The 22,380-nt window shown below is 65.0% G+C and overlaps 1 protein-coding gene across 2 annotated transcripts; it reads left to right on the forward strand.

Annotated features, from left to right (window-relative positions):
• Positions 1-718: 718 nt before the first annotated feature.
• On the forward strand, positions 719-20,359 carry CSPG4 (chondroitin sulfate proteoglycan 4). 2 transcript variants are annotated; one of them, XM_082769600.1, is made up of 11 exons: positions 719-825; positions 9,446-9,609; positions 10,382-12,448; positions 12,536-13,951; positions 14,166-14,645; positions 14,882-15,058; positions 16,722-16,920; positions 17,039-17,170; positions 17,263-17,417; positions 17,690-17,873; positions 18,275-20,359. In XM_082769600.1, exons 1-11 carry the CDS (start codon positions 738-740, stop codon positions 20,164-20,166), a joined length of 6,954 nt encoding a protein of 2,317 aa, XP_082625726.1. In that variant the 5' UTR covers positions 719-737; the 3' UTR covers positions 20,167-20,359. The 2 variants fall into 2 exon arrangements, with proteins under 2 accessions (XP_082625726.1, XP_082625725.1); XM_082769599.1 differs by having other exon boundaries at positions 10,382-13,951.
• Positions 20,360-22,380: the final 2,021 nt, after the last annotated feature.

Here is a 22,380-nt window from a genome sequence, read left to right on the forward strand (position 1 = left end):
AAGAGGTTAGAAATAAACCAGCAGGGAACGAGGCATGCGTAATCCATCAGCAAAAGGTGTCTCGGGGGGAAAGGGACCTGAAATATAGACATCCGAGAGGAAGGAGACGTGTGCTGCACAAGGGCTCAGTGGGAAGCCAGGAGTGGGTTTGGGGAGGTGGAGAGAGGGGCTCCGAGGTGAGCCAGAGCAGGGTGAGGACTCGCAGGGTGGGGACATGCTGTCACCAAACGGGTCTGAGCTCTCCCAAATCTGTGCACCATCGCATGGCCCCGGGGAAGGTGGATGCCCAGGGAGAAACAACGAAGCCCTTTCCCTGAGCCGTTCTGCCCTGCATCCCACGAGCTGAGCATCACCCCGATGCCCCTAACCCCACTGGAGGACCCTCGGAGAGCCCCTCCTGCGGGCAGCGGTGGGCAGGAGGCGTTGCAGTGGGCAGGGAGCACCCAGGAGCACCCCGCTGCGCCCCGCTGCCTGGGCACCCTCGGGACAGGCACCGCCACTCCTCCCCGTGCGTCGCCCCAGCGCGAACAAGGGCGCTTTGAGAGCGGGGTGGGTCGGGGAGCGGGAGGCCACTACCCCTTTAAGAGGAAAATTTGTAATCCGAGTGAATTCCTCCTTTCTGACAGGCGGGAGAAGCCGCAGGTCCCTCCCTCGCTGCACTTTATTAAATATAGTAGTAGCGGCAGCCCTCGGCTGGAAGCGGGCGCTGCCGGAGGCTGCTCCGGCCGGGAGGCACCATGGGCACCCGAGGCGGCCCTGCCACGCTGCTGCTGCTGCTGCTGGCCTGCCAGCACCGTCCTCTTCGTGCAGGACCCCCGGGCGGAGGTAAGCCCCCGTCCCACCACCCTGCTGCCGGAGCGGCGAGGGACAGGGGGACGCTCGGTGGTGGAGGCGCAGGGCAGAGCGCGGGGCTGGTTGGGCTGGGAGGGAAGGGGACCCAGTGTGAGCACCCCTGGGTGCCCTCCTGGAGGCCGAGGAGCTGCCTGGTTTTGGGCAGGGTGTTTGCAGCCTGTCCCGCCGGAGGATGAGCTGCTGGGGCTGCTTGGCAGGGCTGCTGTGCCCCGTGTCTACCGGGGAGCTGCGCGCCTGTGTCCCGCCGGCTGCTTTCCCAAGGGTGCTGGATGGGATGGGGCCCGTGCGTGGCAGTGGTGCTGCCGGTGGGTGAGGAGGGAGCTGAGCAGCTTCACCAGAGCGTGCTTCACCTCCTGGCTCTGCTCCGGCTGTCTGTCTGTCCGTCCTGTGCGCCGGGGTGGGAGCAGACCCCAGCGTGGGGCACGGGGCTTGCCTTGTGCCACAGGGTCTGAGCGCATGGCTCTGGGCACCCCACAGCACCGTGGGAGCAGTCGCTGGGGGGCTGCTGGTGTTGGGGGGCACGAGAGACAGCAGGGACCGTGGAGGGGTCCGGCTACCCCGGGGATGAGTCCGTGCCCGAAAGCAGAGAGCAGCCCTGGGGCACCTCGCTCTGCCGTCCCCGTTCCCTCCCCAGGGAGCAGGTGGCCTCCCAGGACTCGCTCCTCTCCCTCCAGGCTTGTTCCTTCTTTCCTTCATGCACCAAAATATTAGGATGCCTGGCAAGCTGAGTGGAAAAAATCCCTTTGTTAATGAACAGAGTGCTCTTCTTCCTTCCAGTGCTGACCTTTAGGTCCTGGACAGGGCTTCCACCCCGCGGGGCTCTTGCCTGCTCCTGTGCGCGGGAGAGCAGCAGGGGCTGCCCTGGCACCCTCCAGAGGTGCAGACACCCCTGTGGCATCCCAAAATCACTGGGAGGCCACTGCCAGGCTTGAGCACGGACGAGGCACAGGCATGGCTTTATTTGGCGCTGCCAAAACCCAGAGGTTTGCCCCCAAATACCACCCGAGGCCAGGGCGCGGCTGCAGGGAGCAGAGGACATCCGCTAGCACAGGCCCTTGGGGCTGAGAAGGGGAAGAGGTTTTGCACCAATTTCCTGCCGTGCCCAGCCTGAAATGGGCAGCCTGTGCCCATCAGCTGTATGTCAAAAAGGAAAAACACCAGAAAGTTTCTCCTCCTGCCATCGGAGCGTGAAACTTTGGCAAAGTGCTTAGAGAGGAAAAAGCGCCCGGTCCCCAGCGAGGCCACCAAAAAACGAGTCCCCCAAATCCTCGTGCTGGGGACTCGGTGGGGCCGGGAGCTTTCCAGGAGGGACGCTGGGGGAAGGGCAAAATGCAGCCTGTGTCCATCCCTGGGCCCGCTCTGTCACCTGCCTGCCTCCCGCGGATGTCACCCCCGTGCTCGGAGACCCGGCCTCTCCTTGCTCCAACGCGCAGCGAGGGCACCGCGTGCCTTGAGGTCACGGCTCCGGGCGGCTGGAAAAGTTTCCAGCTGATGGGAACGGACAGGAAAAAGTCTGACAGGGGGGGAATGCAAACTGGTATCGTGGGAATCGGGGAGGAATATTCTTGTCTCACTCTTATATTTAGCAGCGGAGGGCTGCAGGCAAATGTATAATAAGCGCATTCCTCCAAGATCGCAGCTCGGGGTTAACCTCAGCGCGGAGGAACTAACGTCAGGTTGCAGGCTGCCCAGGAACATGGCCTCATGGGCTTTGGTGGAGGATGTGTGTCTAAATTAGGCCCCAGGCACAGCTTGGCCACGGCGCAGCCCTTCCCATGCGCTTGCAGGCACCAGGCTCCGCTTCGCTCCTTTTCGGGACTCCCCTGGCGTCAGCAGGCTCATGGCTTTCCTCAACCCCCAGCTTTCCACTGGGAAAGCTCCTCGGCGCGGGTTGGAGCCGTGCCCACGTGCCCAAGACTGCCCTGTGTCTGCACACCGCCTGGAGATGTGGAACGAGAGGCTCCTCGTCCCCGAACCATGCCCCAAATCCTTCTCATCCCCACCGTGCCCCAGAACCTTCCCTTTGCCACCGTGCCCATCGCCGTGGCTGGGACAGGGCGAAGAGAAGGGGAGAGCTCAGACCAAGAGCAGCGGGAGAGCTTCCCTCCTCCCAAAGCAGATGTTCCTCTGCGCTGCTCCTGGAAGGTTTGCACGAGGACGGAGGCTTTTGGTTAACATGCAGCCCCCAGAGAAAAAAGAAGCCCAGAAGAAAGCAGCCTCAAAAAAAAAAAAAAAAAAAAAAAAAAAAAAAAAAAAAAAACACTAGCTACCAAGCTGCTTTCACACAGGTGGATTTTTGGATGGGCCTGTGCTTACCAAACACGGCCCCAACACCCCCAGACACCAAGCAGCTTGTGCAGGGAGCAGCACTGAAACGGGAGCATCCACGAGGGGTGTCCGAGGGCTCCGCGCCCTTGGGCGCACGGCACGGTGCCGCGGGGAACCGCGCCGCGCTCAGCGGTTGCTCTTGGCTGCCTGACAGCCGGACAGACAGCCGGTAGCAGACAGCAAGCACGCTGGGGAAGGGCGGGCAGTGCTAAAAACAGCAGAGAAAGCCACGGGGAAAACCGCCCGGCCTCAAGGTGGCCGGCCCAGCACGTGCCCGCCAGTCCCAGGGAAATGAAAGCCACATTCATCCAGTGCCACCGCGCCGAGGGCCCGCGCGCTGCCGTGACTCACGGGCTATTAAAGGAGCCTTTATGGGCCGTGAGTCAGGGAGGGATGGGCACCGGGAACGTCCCATGCTGCTTTTGCCCAAATCTTGTTTTTCTGGAGGTTGTTTTTTCCTCCCGGCCGCACGGTGCCATGCGCACCTCCCACAGCCGGCCAACGGTTTGAAGGGGAAACTGCGAGCAAAAGTTATTCTGCCTCATCCCATCTCTTTGGCCAAAACCTCTCTCTTTTATTATTTTTGGTTTGGGGGAAAATCAGCCCAATTCCCCCCACATTTTCGGAGCAGAGCTCTTCCCACATAGACATCTGCCTTGGGATACCAGAGATGTCGCGCCCCATCCCACAGAAGCCCGTGGGTCCTGGGGGTCATTTCCTCTGGGAAGCGGGGCGCACGAGGCTGCCAGAGCCAAGTTTTGGCCAGAGGTAGCTGCGGCTGAGAACAGCCTCCTGCCCCGGGGGGACCCGCTCACGCCTCCCCGCGCCACCAGCCCTCTCCCCACGTACGTGCTCCCAGCTATAAATAGAGGGCGGGCGGGCAGGCGTTTATTTTCTCTATAAACACCAGCCCTCGGCTTGTTTCTCAGAGATGGGAAAGGCGTGGGGCTGAGAAATCCCGGGCTGGGGTGGGAGGGCAGCGTGGGGAGGGGGCCCCTGACAGCATGAGAAAGGGGAAAGGAAGGATTTCAGCTGCTCTGCTACAGCCAGACCACCCCAAATCCCTTTCCTGGGTGCACTGGATGGGGAAATTAAACCCGGCAGGTCGCTGCTGGCACAGCTTTGGCATCTCCCCCCCTGTGCGCCCGCATGTTTGCTCCTCTGGAGCACCTCTCCCCCCCCCAGCCCCGAATTTGGCTGGTGCATCCCCGTTGTCCTGGCGCTCCGAGGCCGATCCATCCCACGCCAGGCTGGGAAGCGGCTGCCGGGAAGCTCTCCAGCGGCGGCCGGGCTGTTTGTTTGCAGCCGCGCATCGCTCCGGTAACATCCAGCCCGCCCCGGGAGGATGCTCGGGAGCGTCTCCAAAAGGGGCGCCCAGCTCCGCTGTCCCCGGGGGCAGGTCAGGGTGCGGGGCCGTGTCCCCGTGCCCAGATATGGGGCCGTGTCCCCGTTCCCAGATAAAGGGACCGGCCGGGCAGCTGGAGCCCCGGCACCGAGCTCGCCGCGAGCAGGGTGGAGTTGGGAAAAGTTGGCAGCCAGAAGGCGAGAGGCAGCTCGAGAGAGCGAGGAGAGGGGAAGAAAGAAAGAACAAAACCCGTCTTGGGATGGTTTGGAAACCACGTCCTCTGGGGCTGATACAAAATTTCCAGGCCAACTTCTCCTGGCAGCGGGAGACGCAGCGAGCCTGAGTCACGCCGCCGGGGCCGTCACAAAAGCCCCATTTAGCCGCCGGCCTCCCCAAATCCTCCCACTTTCTCCCCCCCTGTTCTCCTCCCGGAGCAAAAGCTCCAAGCACCTCTTCCAGCTCGGGCTGCCTCCCTGCATCCCTCCGGATCCGTTAGCACACAGAACTAAAGCCTCCCCGTCCCGGCCTCCCTGCTCCAGTCTGGGGATGCAGCAGGGGCGGGCAGCCCCCTCCCCGTGTGCCGGCCGCACGGATGCTCACCCCCAGGTGTGACCCCCGATGTCACGCTGCGCCCCAGCCACCGGGATGTTTAACGCGTGTGCAGGGTGTGCTCCTCCAGCTGCACGCATGTCCCCAAAGGGGCAGTGCTGGCAGAGCACCCTGGCAATTTTTGGGGGGTTCCCAGCACCGTGGCGGCGCGGCAGGGGCAGATGCCAGCACCGTGCCCTCCCCTCAGTGGCTCCATGCAGGGTAGGGCAGTGCAAGGAATGCCAGCAGCACTTGGGCTGCTTGAATCACGGCAAAATTATGCTGGGGAAGCGAGGGCCTGAGCAGCGAGGCTGTGGCCAAGGCTGCTGGACCCATTTCACAGCAAAGCGCTGCGCCGCCTTCCTCCTGCCGGGGCCGCGCAAACCAAGTGGGGGCCACGGCTGCGCCTGACCCCGAAGTCCGTGGGCTGCAGAAAGGCATTTTTGTGCAGGAGCCAGGGCAGGAGAGTGGGGAAGCAGAGAGGGAGAGCAGCTGGGAAGGAACTGCAGCAACAAACACAGGCGGAGGCTCTCGCGGAGGTAGGGGCGGGTGCTGTGGGGCGAGCAGGACGTGCAGGGGAGAGCACGGCGCCTCTTCCCTGGGGGTCTCCTCCCGCGGCCAAAAAGAGGGGGTGGTGAGGCTCCTCCGCAGCCAGCGGCGTTATCAGAGGCGGCTCTGCTCTCTCTGCTTTCCAGCAATCCCTGCTGCGCCTGGAAAGTGAGAGCAGGAGCGAGGAGCAGAGCCCCGCTCCCTGGTCCGGCTGCGGCGGGGTTTGGGAAGCGCGCACAGCCCTGGCACGAGGCCGTGGGAGCCGTGCTCACAGCCTGCAGGAGAAAACGCAGGAGCAGGGGTGAGGAGGAGAAGCCTTCCTCCATGCCACGGGCTCTCACCGGTGCCAGCGGGGGGGGGGAAATGAGGCAGCTGCTCTTCTGGCTGCCCCAAAAACTTGCTGCAGGACATCCCCGAGGTCCCCATCCAGGTCGGATGCTCAGGGCCAGCTCCCGTGCTGCCCAACCCCATTGCACGGGGATTTCCCCGCTGTACCCATCTGGGGTCTCTCCTCAGCCCTGCAGCCAGCAGCCCCTGGCCCCCCCACATCCCCAGAGGGGGCTTTGGGGCCCCCCTGCTCCCAGCCGAGCCCCAGCCAAACCCCGGGGCCTCTGCGCACCGGCTGTGTTTGCCTTAGCCCGCCTCGCAGGCTGCTCATTTCCTTCCCCGGCCATAAATAAAACCACGCCGTAAAACGAAGGGAATGTGGAGCATAATGCAGCCTTTCTCCAAAAAACCCATCGGAGGCACGGGGCAGGCGGGGACCTCTTCCTCCCGCCGAGCCCCCTCTTGTCCCCAGCCCCATCCCGCAGCTCCCGGGGAGGACGAAGCCGGGGGCCACCCACGGCGGAGGCAGGAGGGCTGGGCGAGCCCGCTGCCTTATAAAGTCACCAAAACCCCGGCCCCGAGCGCCTGGGAGCCCGCTGACGCCGCGGAGGAGGAATGCGCCAGGCTGGGGCGTCCCGGAGCAGCGGCTGCCAGCGAGGGGCTCGCCGGCCCCGGCACACAGGGGCCGCTTGTTCGGGGAGAAGCACAAGCAGCGGGCTGTCGGTGGGGACAAGGAGCCCTCGCTCCACACCTGGTTTTCCACCCCAGGAAGGCCGGGGCAGGGAAGGGCTGAGGACACAGAGAGCCTTTCAGGTGGGGCGTGCGCGCACGAGGCGCCCCCGGCCCCCGCCCCGGAGCTGGGGGTGCAATTAAAAGGTTGCTTTAACGAATTCCAGTCCCCTCCCTGCAAACACAGGCGGGCGCACGGCCCCTTCCTGCTCGGGCAGCCTGAATGAAGCCTTGTTGAGCAGCCAGCCTGCCTTCCTCCGGGCAGGTTTTCCTCCACTCGTCCTCAGCATCCTTCCCGGTGGGGACGCGGGGGTTCCCAGCACCCCGGGCACAAGGGAAGGATGTGTGCCCCCCTGCCACAGGCACTGCGTGTCCCAGCGCTGTCCCCAGGCGCTAGAAAACAGCCGGAGAGGCCCAAGCAGCTGTGTTTTCGATGGAAAGGGGACGAGGCAGGGGGAAACAGGCCAGGGCATCCCAGACCCGGCGCGTGGCCGGCGGCTGGGGCGGGCGCCCGACGCGCACAGAGCCCTCACTTGTTCGCCTGGCCTTGGAGGAGCAGAGCACGCCCGGGGTTTGCTCAGAGCCTGGCTTTTGGCTTTCCTCCTTGTTATTTTCAATGAAAAAAAAAAAAAAAGAAAAAAAAGAAATAAAAAGACAGTGCAGCCTATAATCTGCTGGCTGCTGGCCGGCTGCTCGGAAACTGTGACGGGGGCCCCATCGCCTCTGCAGCAGCCTTTCTACGGGGCTGGCGAGGCGCAGGGCAGTGATTTCCTGCGGGACCCTGCAGCTGGGAACGGGAATTATTTTTAGCCGGGGGGGAGCGGGGCGGCCAGGGGCTCGCCCCCGGATGCGAGGATTTGCTTCTCTCCACGTGGGGTGCAAGGGCCAGCCGGGACATCCCCTTCTGGGGACAAAACAGCACGTTTGTCACCGTCGGCTTTAAGCCTCGGTCCTGACAGCCTGCTGCAAGATGTGAGAGCTGCCTTCGAGCACCTCCTGGCCAGGCTGTGGGGCAGAGGGGTGCTGCAACAAGGTTTGGAGACAAACAGCAGTAACTCGCATTGCTCTGCAGCCGGAGAAAAACCCCAGAGCCTCCTGCAATGGGACAAGGGTCCCCTTCCCTGCAAGCAGCATCTCTCCCCTGGGCATCGTCGCTTTTGGCAGCCTTGCGCTGTTTTTCAGCAACATCTGAAAGCCACGTTTGTTGGGCTAGGGGAAGCCACAAAAGCAAAGGCTCGGTGGGAGCTGGAGCCGTGCACACACATGGGGGAAAGCTCGGTGGGAGCCAGCACGGAATGTGCAGGCGAGGTCTCCTGGGGCCCAAATGCAACGCGGGTGTGCGTGCCTGCATCCCATGCCTGTGCAGGGAGAGGGAAAAGCCTTTTTGCAATGTGCTGCATGCAGTGTGGTGCCAGAAGGGCCACTGGGCTGGTTTTGCAGAGACCAGCAGCAGGAGGGAGCAGGTCGGGAGAGGACAGCAAGGCTCCAGGAGTCACTGGCTCAGGAGAAGAGGATGAGGAAGCCAAAGTGACACTTGCCAAGGGCATGCACAAGGACCAGGAAATGAGCAGGCTTGAGTAGGACGTGCTGGCAACCCTGAGCGAGCGGCTGGCCGTTAAAGCGGGCGTTGGATATTTCCATGCTGCCATTCCCTCCCTGCCCAGTGCGGGTGGGGTAAGGCTCCTTGCAACGCCCTCACTGCTCTCCTGGACCCCAGCAGAAAGCTGAGGCCCTTCCTCTGCTCTCAGAGCTGGGATGTGGCATCTGGGCAAGGAGGGCTGCATGTCCTGAGGCCACTCGGCCGTCCCCAAAGCACTCAGGCTGGAGACGCTCCAGGGAGAGCCCCCTCCACAGAGAGCATCCCTCCACAGGGCACAGCCTGGCCAAAAAGCACAAAAAGTCACCTAAACCTCCCAGAGCGTGGCCTGAAAACGCGCATTCCCCCCCTCCCAGCGCATCCTCCCCAGACTTTTACATCCTACGGGTCTTGACAGAGTTAATGCCTCATCCCGCAGGCGCGCAGTGCAGGGAGCGCCACGGGGCCACACGCAGCATGTGCTCCGCACGCGGGTGCAGCGCACACACACACACACGCATTCAGGCAGTGAGCAAGCAGCGCCGCTGTGAAACTAAGCAGTGCCACGCTGTGGTTACCTCCTGCTTGTCCTCCTGCCAGCGCCCTGTGACACAGTCCCTGGTCCCGCGGCCGCATGCCATTGCGCTGAGTCCGCTGAGGGCGCGCGTGTACGCTGGGTGCTGAACGCCTTCCAGCGGCGGCCCCAGCCCAGCACGCTCCCACGTCCACATATGGATTGCACACACGCTCTGCACGCATTTATTCCTCCAGATCTGTCCGAGCCGCTGCCTCCGGGGCGAACCTCAGCAGTGGTTCGATGCTACGGGGAGCTGTTTGAGAATGGTGCTGAGCAGGGAGAGGATTTGCATGGCAAGGTTTCTCATTCCTCCCGAGGGGGTGTCCAAAATGGACAGGGCTCCTCGGGCTAACAGCACACCTCCCTGCACGTGTGCAGGGGGAGGCTGGAGGCTGCAGCCTTCGGGCCCCATCGCGTGGCCGGCGCTGGAGGATGCAGCTCCCAAACGCGCAGCCCAGCGAGGGAAGGACTCCGGGAAGGGGCCTGGGAAGGGGGCTGCAGGCTCACAGCACCCACACGGCCAGGGCTGAGGGTGCCTTTCCCTGCCTGACCCTCTCCTTTCACCCCTCCGCAGCCTCTTTTTTTGGGGACAGCTACGTGGAGATGCCGCTGGCGGACGCCTCGCGCACGGTGCGGCTGCGGCTCCAGCTCTACACCAGCCAGGGCAGTGGGCTGCTCTTCCTGGCCGCCGGGCAGCCCGACCACCTCCTGCTGCAGCTGCGAGCTGGCACCCTGCAGGTTGGTACCGCAGCTCCCCGAATCCCTCCGGGGGTATTAAAGACAGGGAACCAGCCCCCAGGTAGGGAAGCTGGGCCATGGGAAGCGTCTTGTACACCCTGATGCCAGCACCCCGTGCTCATTGCGTGCTCGGACATGGCACTGAACACCCTGGAGTGCGAGGGGTTGGGGAAGGGATGGGCCGAGAGGACCAGAGAAATGAGAGGTCTCCACCCAACGCCCCCATCCCACCGCAGGCTGAGTGCAGCTGGGGCGTGGGAAGGGAGCAGGACAGAAGAACAGAATTTCCTCTTGTGGTTACGGGGCTGGCGCCCACCACAAAGGAAAAAAAGAGGAACGCATCCCTGCTTCCCCGGGAGCCGCTGGGCTGGGCCACGGACCACATCTGAGTGCGAGCAAGCAGCTGACCAGAGCTCCCTGAGGCAGGGCGCGTGTCTCGGGGCCCACTGGCCAACCCTCTACTTAGGGAGGCTCTGGGCTGCTGCTCGTGATGACGGTGCCCACCCCATTTCTGGATTAGAGTGGACACAGGCAAGCCTGCTATTTCCCCTGCCAGTCCCCAGGCTGACAGCTGGCGGGGCTGGGAGCAGCGCAGGCGGTGGGGAAGGGCTGGGAGATGGAGGAGCATGCAGGGGCAGAGCGGGGCAGGGCACGTGGCAGTGAGCAGAGGGACCACAGCGCTCCTAAACCCCCAGGGATGGGCCCACGCTTTGTCAGGAGGGTGCTGTGCACGAGCCCCGGTGCTGACCCCGCTCGCTTTCCTTCCCCCAAGGCCAGGCTGCGGCTGGGCTCGGAGGAGGTGACACTGCAGTCGCCAGCGGAGCTGCAGCTGGACAACCTGGCGGTGCACGACGTGGAGCTGCTGGTGGAGGACGGCAGGATGACGCTGACCATCGACGGCCTCTTCAACAGCTCCGTGGACATCCCGGGGCCCGTCCGGGAGCTGGACATCCAGTACGGCCTCTACGCCGGCGGCACCGGCGGCCTCAACCTGCCCTACCTCGCCGGGGCCAGCTCGCCCTTCAGAGGCTGCCTCCACTCGGTGACGTTCAACGGCCTGGATGTCCTCTCCCCGCCGTCCTCCGGTGGCAGCCCCAAGGTCTTCCACGAGGTGCAGGAAGGCTGCAGCACGCAGTTCTCTGCCGAGCCCGAGGACCCCTTCGGGTTCCTGGGGCCACAGTCGTACGTGGCGTTCCCCACGTGGGACGCGAGGGAGGAAGGGACCATCGAGTTTGTGGTCACCACGGACGTCACCCACGCGCCCCTCATCTACCACGCGGGCACGGAGGATGACTTCTTCTACCTGGAGGTCTCCAACGGGCGCCTGAGGGGCTTTGTCAACAAGGGGAACGGCGTCATCGTCCTGCACAACAACGTCTTCATCAGCGACAAGCAGCAGCACTACGTCAAGGTCTACACGGGCACCCACAAGCTCGAGATCCTGATCGACTACTACGCCTCCTCCACGTCCAACCGGGGCATCAACAACTACCTGGACCTTCAGGGAAACCTCTTCATCGGAGGGCTGAACGAAAAGGCCCTGCAGGGGCTGAGAGCGCACCGCCTTGCCTTCACCTCGGCGGGCACCATGAGTAACACGTCCTTTGTCGGCTGCTTGGAGGACCTGCGGATAAACCTGCAGAGGAAGAGCCTGCAGGACGCCGTGCTGACGAAGAACATCGCGGCCGGCTGTGGGAGGTCAGACCACGACTACGAGGACTACGAGGAGGCGTACGAGCAGGACGAGGCGCCCACCTCCCCTCCGCCGGACGCCTGGCCGGTGGTGGAAGCGTGCCGGCCGGACAGCAGCTTCCCACCCGCCCTGGCCAACATCAGCAGGCTGCTCCACGTCAGCCCCCTCGTCCTGTCGGAAGGGGGCACGGCCTATCTGGAGTGGAAACACGTCCAGCCGACGGTCGACTTGAGCCTCGCAAACATCCGCCCGTCCCAAATCCTCTTTACCCTCGCCGGCGACCCTCGGCACGGCCAGCTGGAGCTGGACGTCCCCGGGTCCAGGAGCAGGAAGAAGTTCACCCTGCTGGACGTCACGAATCGGAAAGTGCGGTACGCCCACGACGGCTCCGAAGCGCCCATGGACCAGCTGGTGCTGGAGGTGACGGTGGCCGCCCAGCAGGGCGTCCCCGAGTGCCTGCGGCAGGGGCAGAAGTACGTGCTGCCCGTCATGGTCAGCCCCACCAACGACGCCCCGCAGGTGATCTTCCCCCACGGGAACCAGATGACCATCCTGTCGCACACGCGCCGGCACCTGAGCACGGACACCCTGCAGGTGCTGGACGACGACACCTCCTGCGACGACCTCGAGTTCCAGCTGCACGGCGCCCAGCAGCTGGACGAGGGCTACGTGGAGTACGACTTCCAGCCCGGCGTGCCCATCGAGGAGTTCTCCTGCAGGGAGCTGGAAGCAGGCAACGTGGTCTACGTGCACCAGAGCGGGACAGACTTGCAGCTCACCTTCCAGGTGAGCGACGGCTCCGTCCCGAGCCCCGTTGCCACGCTGAGGATCCTGGCCATAGAGCCCGAGATCCGCCTGCGCAACAACACCGGGCTCTCTGTCTCCCAAGGGGGGGCTGCGCGCATTTCCACGGCCAACCTGTCCGCCGAGACAAACGCCGGGAAACAACGGGTGCCCATCCTGTACAGCCTCACGCAGCCCCTCAGGTACGGCGAGCTGCAGAAGCAGGGGAGCACGGGAGGGGAGTGGAAACGAGTCGAGTCCTTCCAGCAGCAAGACCTGGAGCAAGGGCGCATCCAGTATTTCTGCACGGATCCAGAGCACCGGCTGGAGGATGTCGTGGAGAAGCTCCGATTCGACGTCCAGGTGGGCCAGAAGGTCTTGCCAAACAACACTTTTCTCATAAGCATTAAAAGAGCCACCATTAAGATGAAGACCATGGTCCCCCTCCAGATGAAGAACAAGCGGCACAAAAACATCACCAGCAAGGAGCTGGAGGCGATGCTGGAAGACCCAAACTCCGCCCCGGTCCCTTTCCGCTATGTGATCATCCAGGCCCCCAGGAAGGGCAACCTGGAGCTGCTGGGCAGCAGGCTGACCGAGGGCTTCGCGTTCACCCAGGAGGACCTGCAGAGAAACCGCCTGAGCTACAGCGCGACCGTCAGGAACTCCCAGCAAGCCGAGGACGCCTTCCAGTTCCACGTGCGCGCCGGCGAGCAGCACTCTCCCGTCTACACCTACCCCATCAGCATCGGGGGGGACCCCGACGCGCCCAACCTGACCAACGTCCTGCTGACGGTGCCGGAGGGGGGCCAGGCTGTCATCTCCAAGGACCACCTGTTTGTGCAGAGCCTGAACAGCATGGACTACCTCTACGAAGTGATCGAGGGGCCGGCCCACGGGAGGCTGGCGTGGGCAGCGTCCCTCGGCAGGGCGTCCAGCGAGGAGATCACGGAGTTCACCAACGACGACATCCTGCACCGCCGGCTGCTGTACCAGCACGACGACTCCGAGACGCTGGAGGACGACATCCCCTTCGTAGCCACCAGGCAGGGCGAGGGCAGCACCGAGCCCGAGGCGGAGGAGGTGAGAGGGGTTTTCAGGGTCTCCATCCAGCCCGTCAACGACCATACCCCCGTCCGGGCGGTGAGCAAGGTGTTCAACGTGGTGCGCAACGGGCAGCACCTGCTGACGACGGACGACATCGCCTTCACCGACAAGGACTCGGGCTTCTCCGACGCGCAGCTGGTGCTGGCCAGGAGGGACATCTTGTTTGGCAGCATCGTGTCCGTCGACGACAGGAGCCACCAGCTCTATCGGTTCACCCAGGACGACCTGAGGAAGAAGAAGATCCTCTTCGTCCATTCCGGGGCCGACCGGGGCTGGATCCAGCTGCAGGTCTCAGACGGCCTCCACCAAACCACAGCCCTGCTGGAAGTGCAGGCGTCAGAGCCCTACATCAAGATAGTCAACAACACCGGCCTCGCCATCCCCCAGGGGAGCCAGGGGAGCATCGACGCCTCCGTCCTCAGCCTGGAGACCAACATGGACATCAGGTCGGACGAGGAGATACGGTTCCTGATCACCGCCCCGCCGCGGTGGGGGGCCGTGCTCAGGGGGGGGCAGCCGGTCATGGCCTTCTCGCAGAGGGACCTGCTGGCAGGAGAGGTCTCCTACCGCCACAACGGGAGCAGGAACGCCCGGGATGAGCTCCAGTTCACCGTGGAAGCCAACGAGGTGGCGGTGGAGGACACGTTGGCCATCACCATCTTCCTGGACACCCACCCAAGCCCCCTGCGCATGGTCAACAACAAGGAGATACACGTCTTCCAGGGGGAGGCGGCTGAGATCAAGCAGGAGCACTTACTGGTGAGTATCCCCCTCTCTGCTTGTTCCCCAAAACCCACATCCCCTCCCCGGCCACCAGACTGTGTGTGGGGGGCTATTTAACACCCACCTGCAGTGACCAGAGGACTTGTGCCCGCGTCAGGCTTTGCCCAGGGGCAGAGCCCAGGTCTGGCTTTGCCACGACCTTGGCAAATGTCGGCCCCCCACTCACACCGTGCCTCCCCCGCGCTCGCAGGTGGCCCACGAAGAGATCCCCCCCCAGGACATCGTCTACCAAGTGAGCAGCCCCCCGGCCTCCGGCTTCCTGGTGATGGTCCAGCACGGCCGGGACTCGGACGAGCCGCCCAGCCTCGACCCTGTGCAGTCCTTCACCCAGGAGGACATCAACAGCGGCCAAGTCCTCTACCTGCACTCCAAGCCGGAGGAGGAGCGGGACCACTTCGTCGTGGACGTCACGGCCGGGGGGGCAGACCCCCTGGAAGGGGTGGCAGTGAGCCTCAGCGTGCTCCCCGCCACCGTCCCCCTGGACGTCGGCAACCTCACGGTGCCAGGAGGAGGCTCTGCCATCCTCTCCACGGCCATCCTCAACGTCCCCAGCGACTACTTCGTGGCTCGTGGCGTGGAGTTCAGGGTGCTGGAGCCCCCCCGCTACGGCACCCTCCTGAACACCAAGCGGCCCGAGGAGGGGGGGCTGCAGAGCTTCACCTGGAGCGAGGTACGGGGCTGGGGGCACCGGGAGGCTGCAGGGGGCTGCCCCTGGGATGGAGGGTTTTAGGGGGGCAGGTTCACCCCGTCCGGGTGTGCTGTGGTGGGGGGAAACCCCAAGCTGAGGGCTATGGGGAGGGGATGCGGGCAGAGCCCCGGTGCCAGCCCCTCTCCCCATCGTGGTGCCGGGGCCGTGCCCAAGGGCTGTCCCCCCCCCGCGCCCTTCAGCCAGCCCCTGCCCCGCAGGTGGAGAACCAGGAGGTCCGATACAGGCAGGACGTGCCCCGGGCTCGGGCCGACAGCTTCACCCTGCTGGCCAACGCCTCCGACAGCGGCCGGCAGAGCCAGCCCCGCACCGTCTTCGTGGCCATCGCGCCCCGGCGCACGGCGGGGCCCCGGCTGCGCATCAACGCCGGGCTGCAGGTAAGGGGCTGCGGGGGGGGGAACCGCTCAACAGGGGCTGGGGCCGGCCTTGGAAGGGCTTCTCCGCCTCCTCCTCCTCCTCTTCCTCCTCCCCCGGCCATGCTGAAGCTGTCCACAAGGTGGGAGCATCGCCCCGCTGCGGCTGCTGCTGGCGGCTGGCTCAGCCGGGGGGGTGCAGGGGGGGTTTCTCAGGAAAGCCCCCCCCCATCCCACCCCAGCAGGGACACCCCAAAGGAAGGCTACGGGACGGAGCGGGGCTGCCCTGCAAAGTTTGGGGTCCCCATCTGCAGCCAGCCCATGGTCTGCCCACGCTGCCCTCGACCCCAAAGCCTCCCCCCCCCCCCCCATCAGCCCAGCAAAGGCAGCCCCCGCTCCAGCAAATCCCTTTTTTTAAGGGCACTGAGCCCCGATGTGCCCCAGCTGTGCCCAAATCCCTGCAGGGTCAGGTTAACCTCTCCTCTTCCTCACAGCCAGCCCAGCAGCATGGTCACTCGGGGAAGCTCTGCCTTCCCTCCCAACCACTATAAAACCATCAAAAGACAGGGAAAAAAAAATAATAATAACAATACAAAAATACACCCAGAAGCACGGGTTTGTCCTGCGCAGGACAAAGCAAGCAGCGTGCAGGAGGGGCCGTGTGTGTTTGTGCTCCCGGAGAGATGACTTCAGCGTTTAAAGGTCAGCCCGGGCCCGGCACGGAGATTGCACAAAGCTTCCCCTGCTGCACGCACGCCAGCAGCAGGGTGCAGAGTCCACACAGGCAGGATCAGGCCCCGCGGGCTGCGGTCCCTGCTGCCAGGAGGGTGGCTGGGTGCCACCAAGGGAGGCTTCTGCTGCCCTCTGTGCCGTGCCGCCGTGCTGCCGGCACCGTTTCGCTGCCTCCACGCCAGCTCTCCCGGAGCGCAGAGGTGACACGGAGTGTGAGCAGACATAATAAGCCAGAAAAGGAGGGCAGGAGCCCAGCTTTAATCATTCAGAGCGGATGTGGGGCTTGGAGTGCTTGGCCCCGCTCAGCTCGGCTGCCCCCGCGCAGCGCTTCCCCCATCCCACCTCCCCAAAGCCGCGCTTCCCGGCCTCTCTCCCCCAGTCCCGCGGGGGCTGCTGATGGATTTGATTTCACAGCCGGCACCCACACCCACTCAAGAAATGTTTGGGGATCGGCCAGCTGGAGAGCGAGGAAAAGAGCTACGCTAACCCGACGCAGCTGGCTCTGGGGAGGGCGCGCAGGACCTGACATCCCAGGAATAATCCTAATCCTGGGGTCTGTGGGGCAGGGATGGGGCAAGGGATTAGGAACGGGGCATAGTGCTGCCTCCTGCTCGCCTTCATCCCCCTGCAAGCCCAGCAGGAGCCCCAGGGACTGAAAAGCCCCTTGGGGAAGGCAGGTGCTGTGGGATTGTGGTGGCAGCGTCCCTGGGCATGGGTGGCACGGCCGGCTGTGGGGCGGCGTGGGCAGCACGCCCCCTGTACGTGCTGGGAAACACGGGCACGGGGTGATGCAGGGCTTGGGAGGAGGCCAGGGCACGGGTGCTTCGCCCAGCAGATGCACAAGGAGCCCTTGTGCGGCGCAGACGTGCCTCCCGGTGCAAGGCACCCGCACTCGGGGACGGGCTGGGGATGGCCGGGGTGTCCCGGGGGGTTACAGCCTCTCCCCGTCCCCCAGCTGCGGAGCGGCGCCACGGCCACCATCGGCCCCCAGACCCTGCGTGCCGAGGACGAGGACAGCCCGGCGGCGGAGGTCACCTTCTCCATCCAGCCCCCGGTCAATGGCAAGGTGGTGCTGAGGCCAGCGCCCGACGTGGAGGTGCGGCGCTTCACCCAGGCGCAGATCGACAGCGGCCTCGTCCTCTTTGTGCACCAAGGTAGGGCCAGGACGAGGCGTCCCCTGGCACCAACCCGTCCCCAAGCCCTGTGGCACCGAGCTCCCCCTCGTGCCAGGTGAGGGGGCTGCCCCGTGCCCCAGCTCCACGCTTTCTGCAGGGCCCCTGGATGGAGGCTTCGCCTTTGACCTGTGGGACGGCGAGAACCTGTCCCCCGGGCACTTCTTCCTCGTCAGGGCGCAGGGCGAGGAGCTCAGCCTGGCCAGGAAGCAGAGCCTCACCCTCTGCCCAGGTGGGTAGGGGGCAGCGCGCAGGGCGCCCAGCAGCCAGGCTGCTGTGGGGGCAGAGGGGCAGGGTTGATGTCCCCCCCGGCATGTTTTCCAGGTGCTCTGCAGCCCCTCACCAGCGAGAACCTGCAGGCGGTGAGCAGCAGCCCCGCCAGCCCCACGGCCCTCTACTACAGCATCGAGCAAGCCCCGCGCCTCGGCCGGCTGCGCACCGCCCGCGGGGACGAAGTCAGGAACTTCACCCAAGCCCAGGTGAGGTCTCGCCCCCTCCACGAGACCCTCCAGCAGCCCCACAGCTCGGGGGTCCCACCCCAATTGCTGGGCGGAAAGCTCCTGGCAGAAAGGTGCCTCCTTGGGGGAGCCAAACCAAGCCCCCACGGTGCCCACGCCGGCTCCAGCACTGGCACCGGCAGTGACAGTGGCACCACGGCAGCCAGAAAGGAGATGGGTCGTGGCATCGTGGCATCACCCGCTGGCGTTATGTTGCCATGAAGCAGAAATGAGCGAGCTTTCTCCCCTCCTAGGTGGATGGCGGGGCGATCTTCTACCAGCACGAGATGCCCCAGGAGCCCTTCTGGCTCGCCCAGGACGCCATCCGCTTCCGCGTGGTGGCTCCAACCTCCATCTCCGACTCCTTCGTCCTGCTCGTGCTGATCTCGTTCGAGGCGAATTGCCCCCAGCGCTCAACTCAGTTGTGGAGAAATGCAGGTAAAAACAAAAAAAAAAAAAAAAAAAAAAAGGAAAAAATCAGCCTGGGGGTGGTGCGGAGTGTGGCTGGAGGAGAAGCAAGGGACAAACAAGTTCTCCTGAGGTTTGCACAATCCTCTCACTGGGGCAGGGAGGGGGGATTGTGCAAATGTCAGAGGAGGCTGTTTGTCTGCAGGAAAAGCAGAATGTACAACTTCGCGTGCTCCCTCCAAGCATGAGCTCTGGTACCACACCGACATCTGACAAGCCACGTCCAGCCTTTGCTGGCCCTATCCACACAACGCCTTCCCCCCGTTGTTTTGCCAGCCTCATCAATCCTGTTTTCCTCCTATTCCTATTTCCTATTTTCTTTGCATCCCTCCGTTTCTGACGCCGCTTTGGGTTTTCCCTCCTTCTCCCAGGCCTCTGGCTCGCCAGGGGGGAGCGGGCAGAGATCGGCACCTCGCTGCTGGACGCCTCCAACCTCCTGAGCCAGGTCTCCATCCCCGAGAGGGCCGCGCACGACGTCGTCTTCCTGGTGACAGAGCCACCTCTCCGCGGGCAGCTCTCGGTGGCCAGCGTGGCACTGGAGCAGCCGCAGCCCTTCTTCCTGCAGTCGGACCTGGCCGCCGGCCGCCTGGCCTACACCCACGGCGGGGGCACTGCCTCCGAAGACCGCTTCCAGTTCCAGGCTTGGCTCCGTCCCCGGGTGCAGCAGTCCCTCCATCCTCCCCGCCACGGGGTGCTCGTCTCTGAAGCTTTCAACATCACGGTGAGCGGCGGCGCTGGGCAGCCACCGCGGGTGGTGAAGCGGCGCCGAGCGCTGCAGGTCCTGCACGGCTCCACCGTGACCTTGTCCCGGGACTACCTGGACGTGGCCGAGCTGCAGGGCTCCCCAGAGGACGCGGTCTACACCCTGCTCCAGAGGCCCCTCGCTGGCCACCTGGCCAACGCGCACGACCCTCAGGTGGCCATCGAGCGCTTCACCCAAGCGGACATCAACGCCGGCCACGTGGTGTTCGTCACCACCACCAGCAGCAGCGCCCCCGAGTCCTTAGCCCTGAGCCTGTCCGACGGCAACCACCCGGCCACCCTGACCTCGCTGGAAGTCGTGGTGCTGCCCGCGGCGAGCCCGGTGCTGCTGGAGGTGCCCCAGGAGCTGAACAGGGCCACCCTGACCCCCCGGCACCTCCCGGGGGAGGGCGATGCCCTGTACAGGATCACCAGGGACCCCAGGTTTGGCCAGGTGCTGCTCAACCAAAAGCCGGCGCAGGGCTTCTCGCAGGCGCAGCTGGAGCGCGGGGAGGTGACTTTTACCTTCACCCAGCTCACCTCTCCCCAGGACAGCTTCCAGTTCCTCGCCACATCGCGGGGAGCAAACAGGAGCGGGGAAGTGAACGTCACCGTCCGCGCCCTGGTGACGGCTCGGCCGGGCAGCGTGTGGCCGCGGGGCACCACGGCCCTCCTGGACACCCGCACCCTCGACGCCAGCGAGCTGGCCAACCGCACCAGGAGCGTGCCGGTCTTCAGGATCCGCAGGTCGCCCCGCAGCAGCCGCCTCGTCAGGGTCTCGGGGGACCCAGGGCAGCCCCCGACCCCGATCGAGACCTTCAGCCAGAGGGAGCTGGAGCAGGGGCTGGTGGGGCTGGAGGTGCTGGATGCCGGGGACACCCAGCAGCACCCGCAGAGTGACAGCTTCCTCTTCGAGGTGGCGGCTGCCGGCGTGCCACCAGCGCTGGCAGCCCTGGAGTACATCACCGAGCCCTACAACGCCTCGAAAGCCTATGGGGTCACCCTACTCGTGGCCCCGCCAGCACCGTCATCCCCAGTGCCATGGCCCCAGGGCACGGCGCGGAGCGGCCCCAACGCCAGCGAGGTGGGCATGGTGCCCCCCAGCGCCTGGCCGGGCCCCGGGGCCACCGCCAGCCCCAGCCCCGTGGAGGGGGGCACCTTCCTCAGCTTCATCGAGGCCAACATGTTCAGCATCATCATCCCCATCTGCCTCATCCTCCTGCTGCTGGCCCTCATCCTGCCGCTGCTCTTCTACCTGCACAAGCGCAACAAGACGGGCAAGCACCACGTGCAGGGCGCCCCGTCCTCCAAGGCGAAGAACGGGGCCGTGCCGGAGCAGGAGACCTTCCGGAGGACGGACCCCAGCCAAGGCATCCCCCTAACGACTGTCAACTCCCTGGAGGGCAAGGGCGCGGGTCCCCCGCCCCAGGGCACGGGTCCTGGGGTGCCACCAGACCCCGAGCTCCTCCAGTACTGCCGGACATCCAACCCCGCCTTGAAAAACAACCAGTACTGGGTGTGAGGGGCTCAGGCGTGGGGGGCACGAGCAGCCAGACCCCCCCAGACCTCCTCGGAGCATCAGCACCACCGCCACCTCCTCCCGGCTCTCCTCCTCCTCCTCCCTGGGAGCTGGCACCGCGCGGGCGCAGGAGGACCCTGGGGACGGGGGGGCTGCTGGCGTGGCCCACCCAGGAGCCCCAAATCTCCGGACAGCTTTGGGCAGGGGGGCACTGCAAGAGGGGAGGGGGGGTAAAAAGGCCAGCACGGCCCTGGGGTGCTCTCCTGGGACACCCAAGGGTGCTGGGGGGGAGTGGGGAGGGCCCGGAACAGGAGAGCAGCTCTGGGCGCGAGAGGGAGGATGACGAGCGGCTTGCACTGAGTCAGGCTTGGGATGAAGCTGCCCAAATCCCCCAGGGATAGGCGGGCTGAGGCACTGGAGCAGAGGCTCGGAAAAACCCCGTGGCCAACGCCGAGGGACTCCAAGGGATCCCCACCCACTTGGAAAAAAGGCTCGGTGGCCGGAGAGAAGAGCAGGGCACGGGACCCGACGCGTTTTCCCACTGTGTGCTCCAGCGCGGCAGAAGCGCAGGGAATAAAGTGCCTTTTCCCGAGGGGCATCCCAAAATCGGTCTGCCCCAGCCTCCTCCCTCCCAGCGCCGCTCCTTGCCAAGCCCGGCGAGCTGCAGAGCAACATTTGGAGGTGGCGGGCCGAGCCCCGGGCTCCGGCTCAACTTTTCCCCGGGCTGACGGCCCGAACGCTTAAATAGAAATTATCCGAGGAAAAACTGAGCGCTGGGCTCAGGATGGGGCCCAACAAAAACACCCCGCAGGGCTGCAGCCGAGAGCCTCCTGGCAGGGCACCTCCTGCTCGCAGCACGCCACAGTGAGGCTGAAATGTCCCCGGGATGTCCCAAATCCCCCTCCATCCCCCAAAATCACCCAGGGGCCGTGAATCCAGGATGTTTGTAGGATCAGCCCTTTGCCCAGTTGCATTTATGACCTGATATTTGCCGTCCTGCAGCCGTCACAGCTCCGTTCCCGCCTGCCCCAGCCCTGACCCCTGCCTGCTGCTCCCCAAAATCCCCGCCGGCCCTCCCTGCCCCCCCTCCTGCTCCGTGCCCCTCCTGGCTGCTCGCAGCAGCCCCCATCTCCTCGCCGGAGCAGCGCGCCCCGAGGAGACTCGATGGAAGGGACGTGGCCTACTTTGAGGAGCAAAGTGGGTTGTTTTTAAGGCTGGTGGTTTTACTCCCCGCTGCCGGGAAATATCCGCTTCCTGGGGTCAGCAGAGGACAGGCAGCAACCGGGGAGACGCCAGCGCTGAGCTGCACTTCTGTGGGGCCAGGCTGTGCTGGCAGCAAATCCCCCACAGAGCACCACCGAGCGCAGGGCCACCACGGGGCTGAGAGCCGCTGTCCCTTGGCCACCGTGCCACCTCCTGCACCCCGAGCAGCCCGCCCGGGGCTGAGGATCCTGGCTGTGGGTGCCCACCGGGCTCTGCCGGGCACCAGGGAGCTCCCAGCTGCCCCCCGTGGGACCCCCGGGGGCAGGAGCTGGGGCAGTGGGGCAGGGCGAGGAGATGGGTCGCAGCCCGGTTGCACGGGCTGGATTTCAGACACCTATTGAAAGGCAAAAAGCCACCAAGCCAAACAGGTTTCTTTCAACACCACCCAGGGCAGATCGGCTCGGGTGGCTCTGGGAACCTCCCATGCAGGCGCAGGGCTTTCAGGAAGGGGAGGCTCCATTCCTGGCCGGGCTCCATCCCCGCTCCCAGGGCACGGCACCCTTCAGAGCCGAACCCAGCACCCCGGGGTGCCCGGAGCCCTCCGTGCCCCATTTTGGCAGCCCGTGCCCGCAGCCTGCAGGACGGGAGCTCCCCAGGCCCTGGCACGCAAAGGATGGTGAGACGGGGACCTGGCCACCAGCCCCGGGTGCACAAAGCCTCCCCCGGGCAGCTGCGGCAGCGCTCCACCCCGGCTGCGCATTGAAATTCAAGACAGATCCAGCCTGACCCGCGCCTCCACACCCAGCAGCTCGCAGGCAGGCAGGCAGGCAGTGACGGAGGGACGAGCTCCTGCAAAAACAACCCGCCCAAAGACACTGAAACCCCGGGGATGCACCCCAGGATGAGCCCCGCCGCCCCTTCGGAGGGGACCACCAGCAGCGGGGGGGGCAGGGAGTGCTGGCCAACCCTCTTTGCCATTAAATACAATCAATGGCACCGTGGCCGAGGTGCTGC

This window comes from Aythya marila (assembly GCF_965140915.1).
Source record: "Aythya marila genome assembly, chromosome: 11".
Taxonomy (NCBI): Eukaryota; Metazoa; Chordata; class Aves; order Anseriformes; family Anatidae; genus Aythya; species Aythya marila.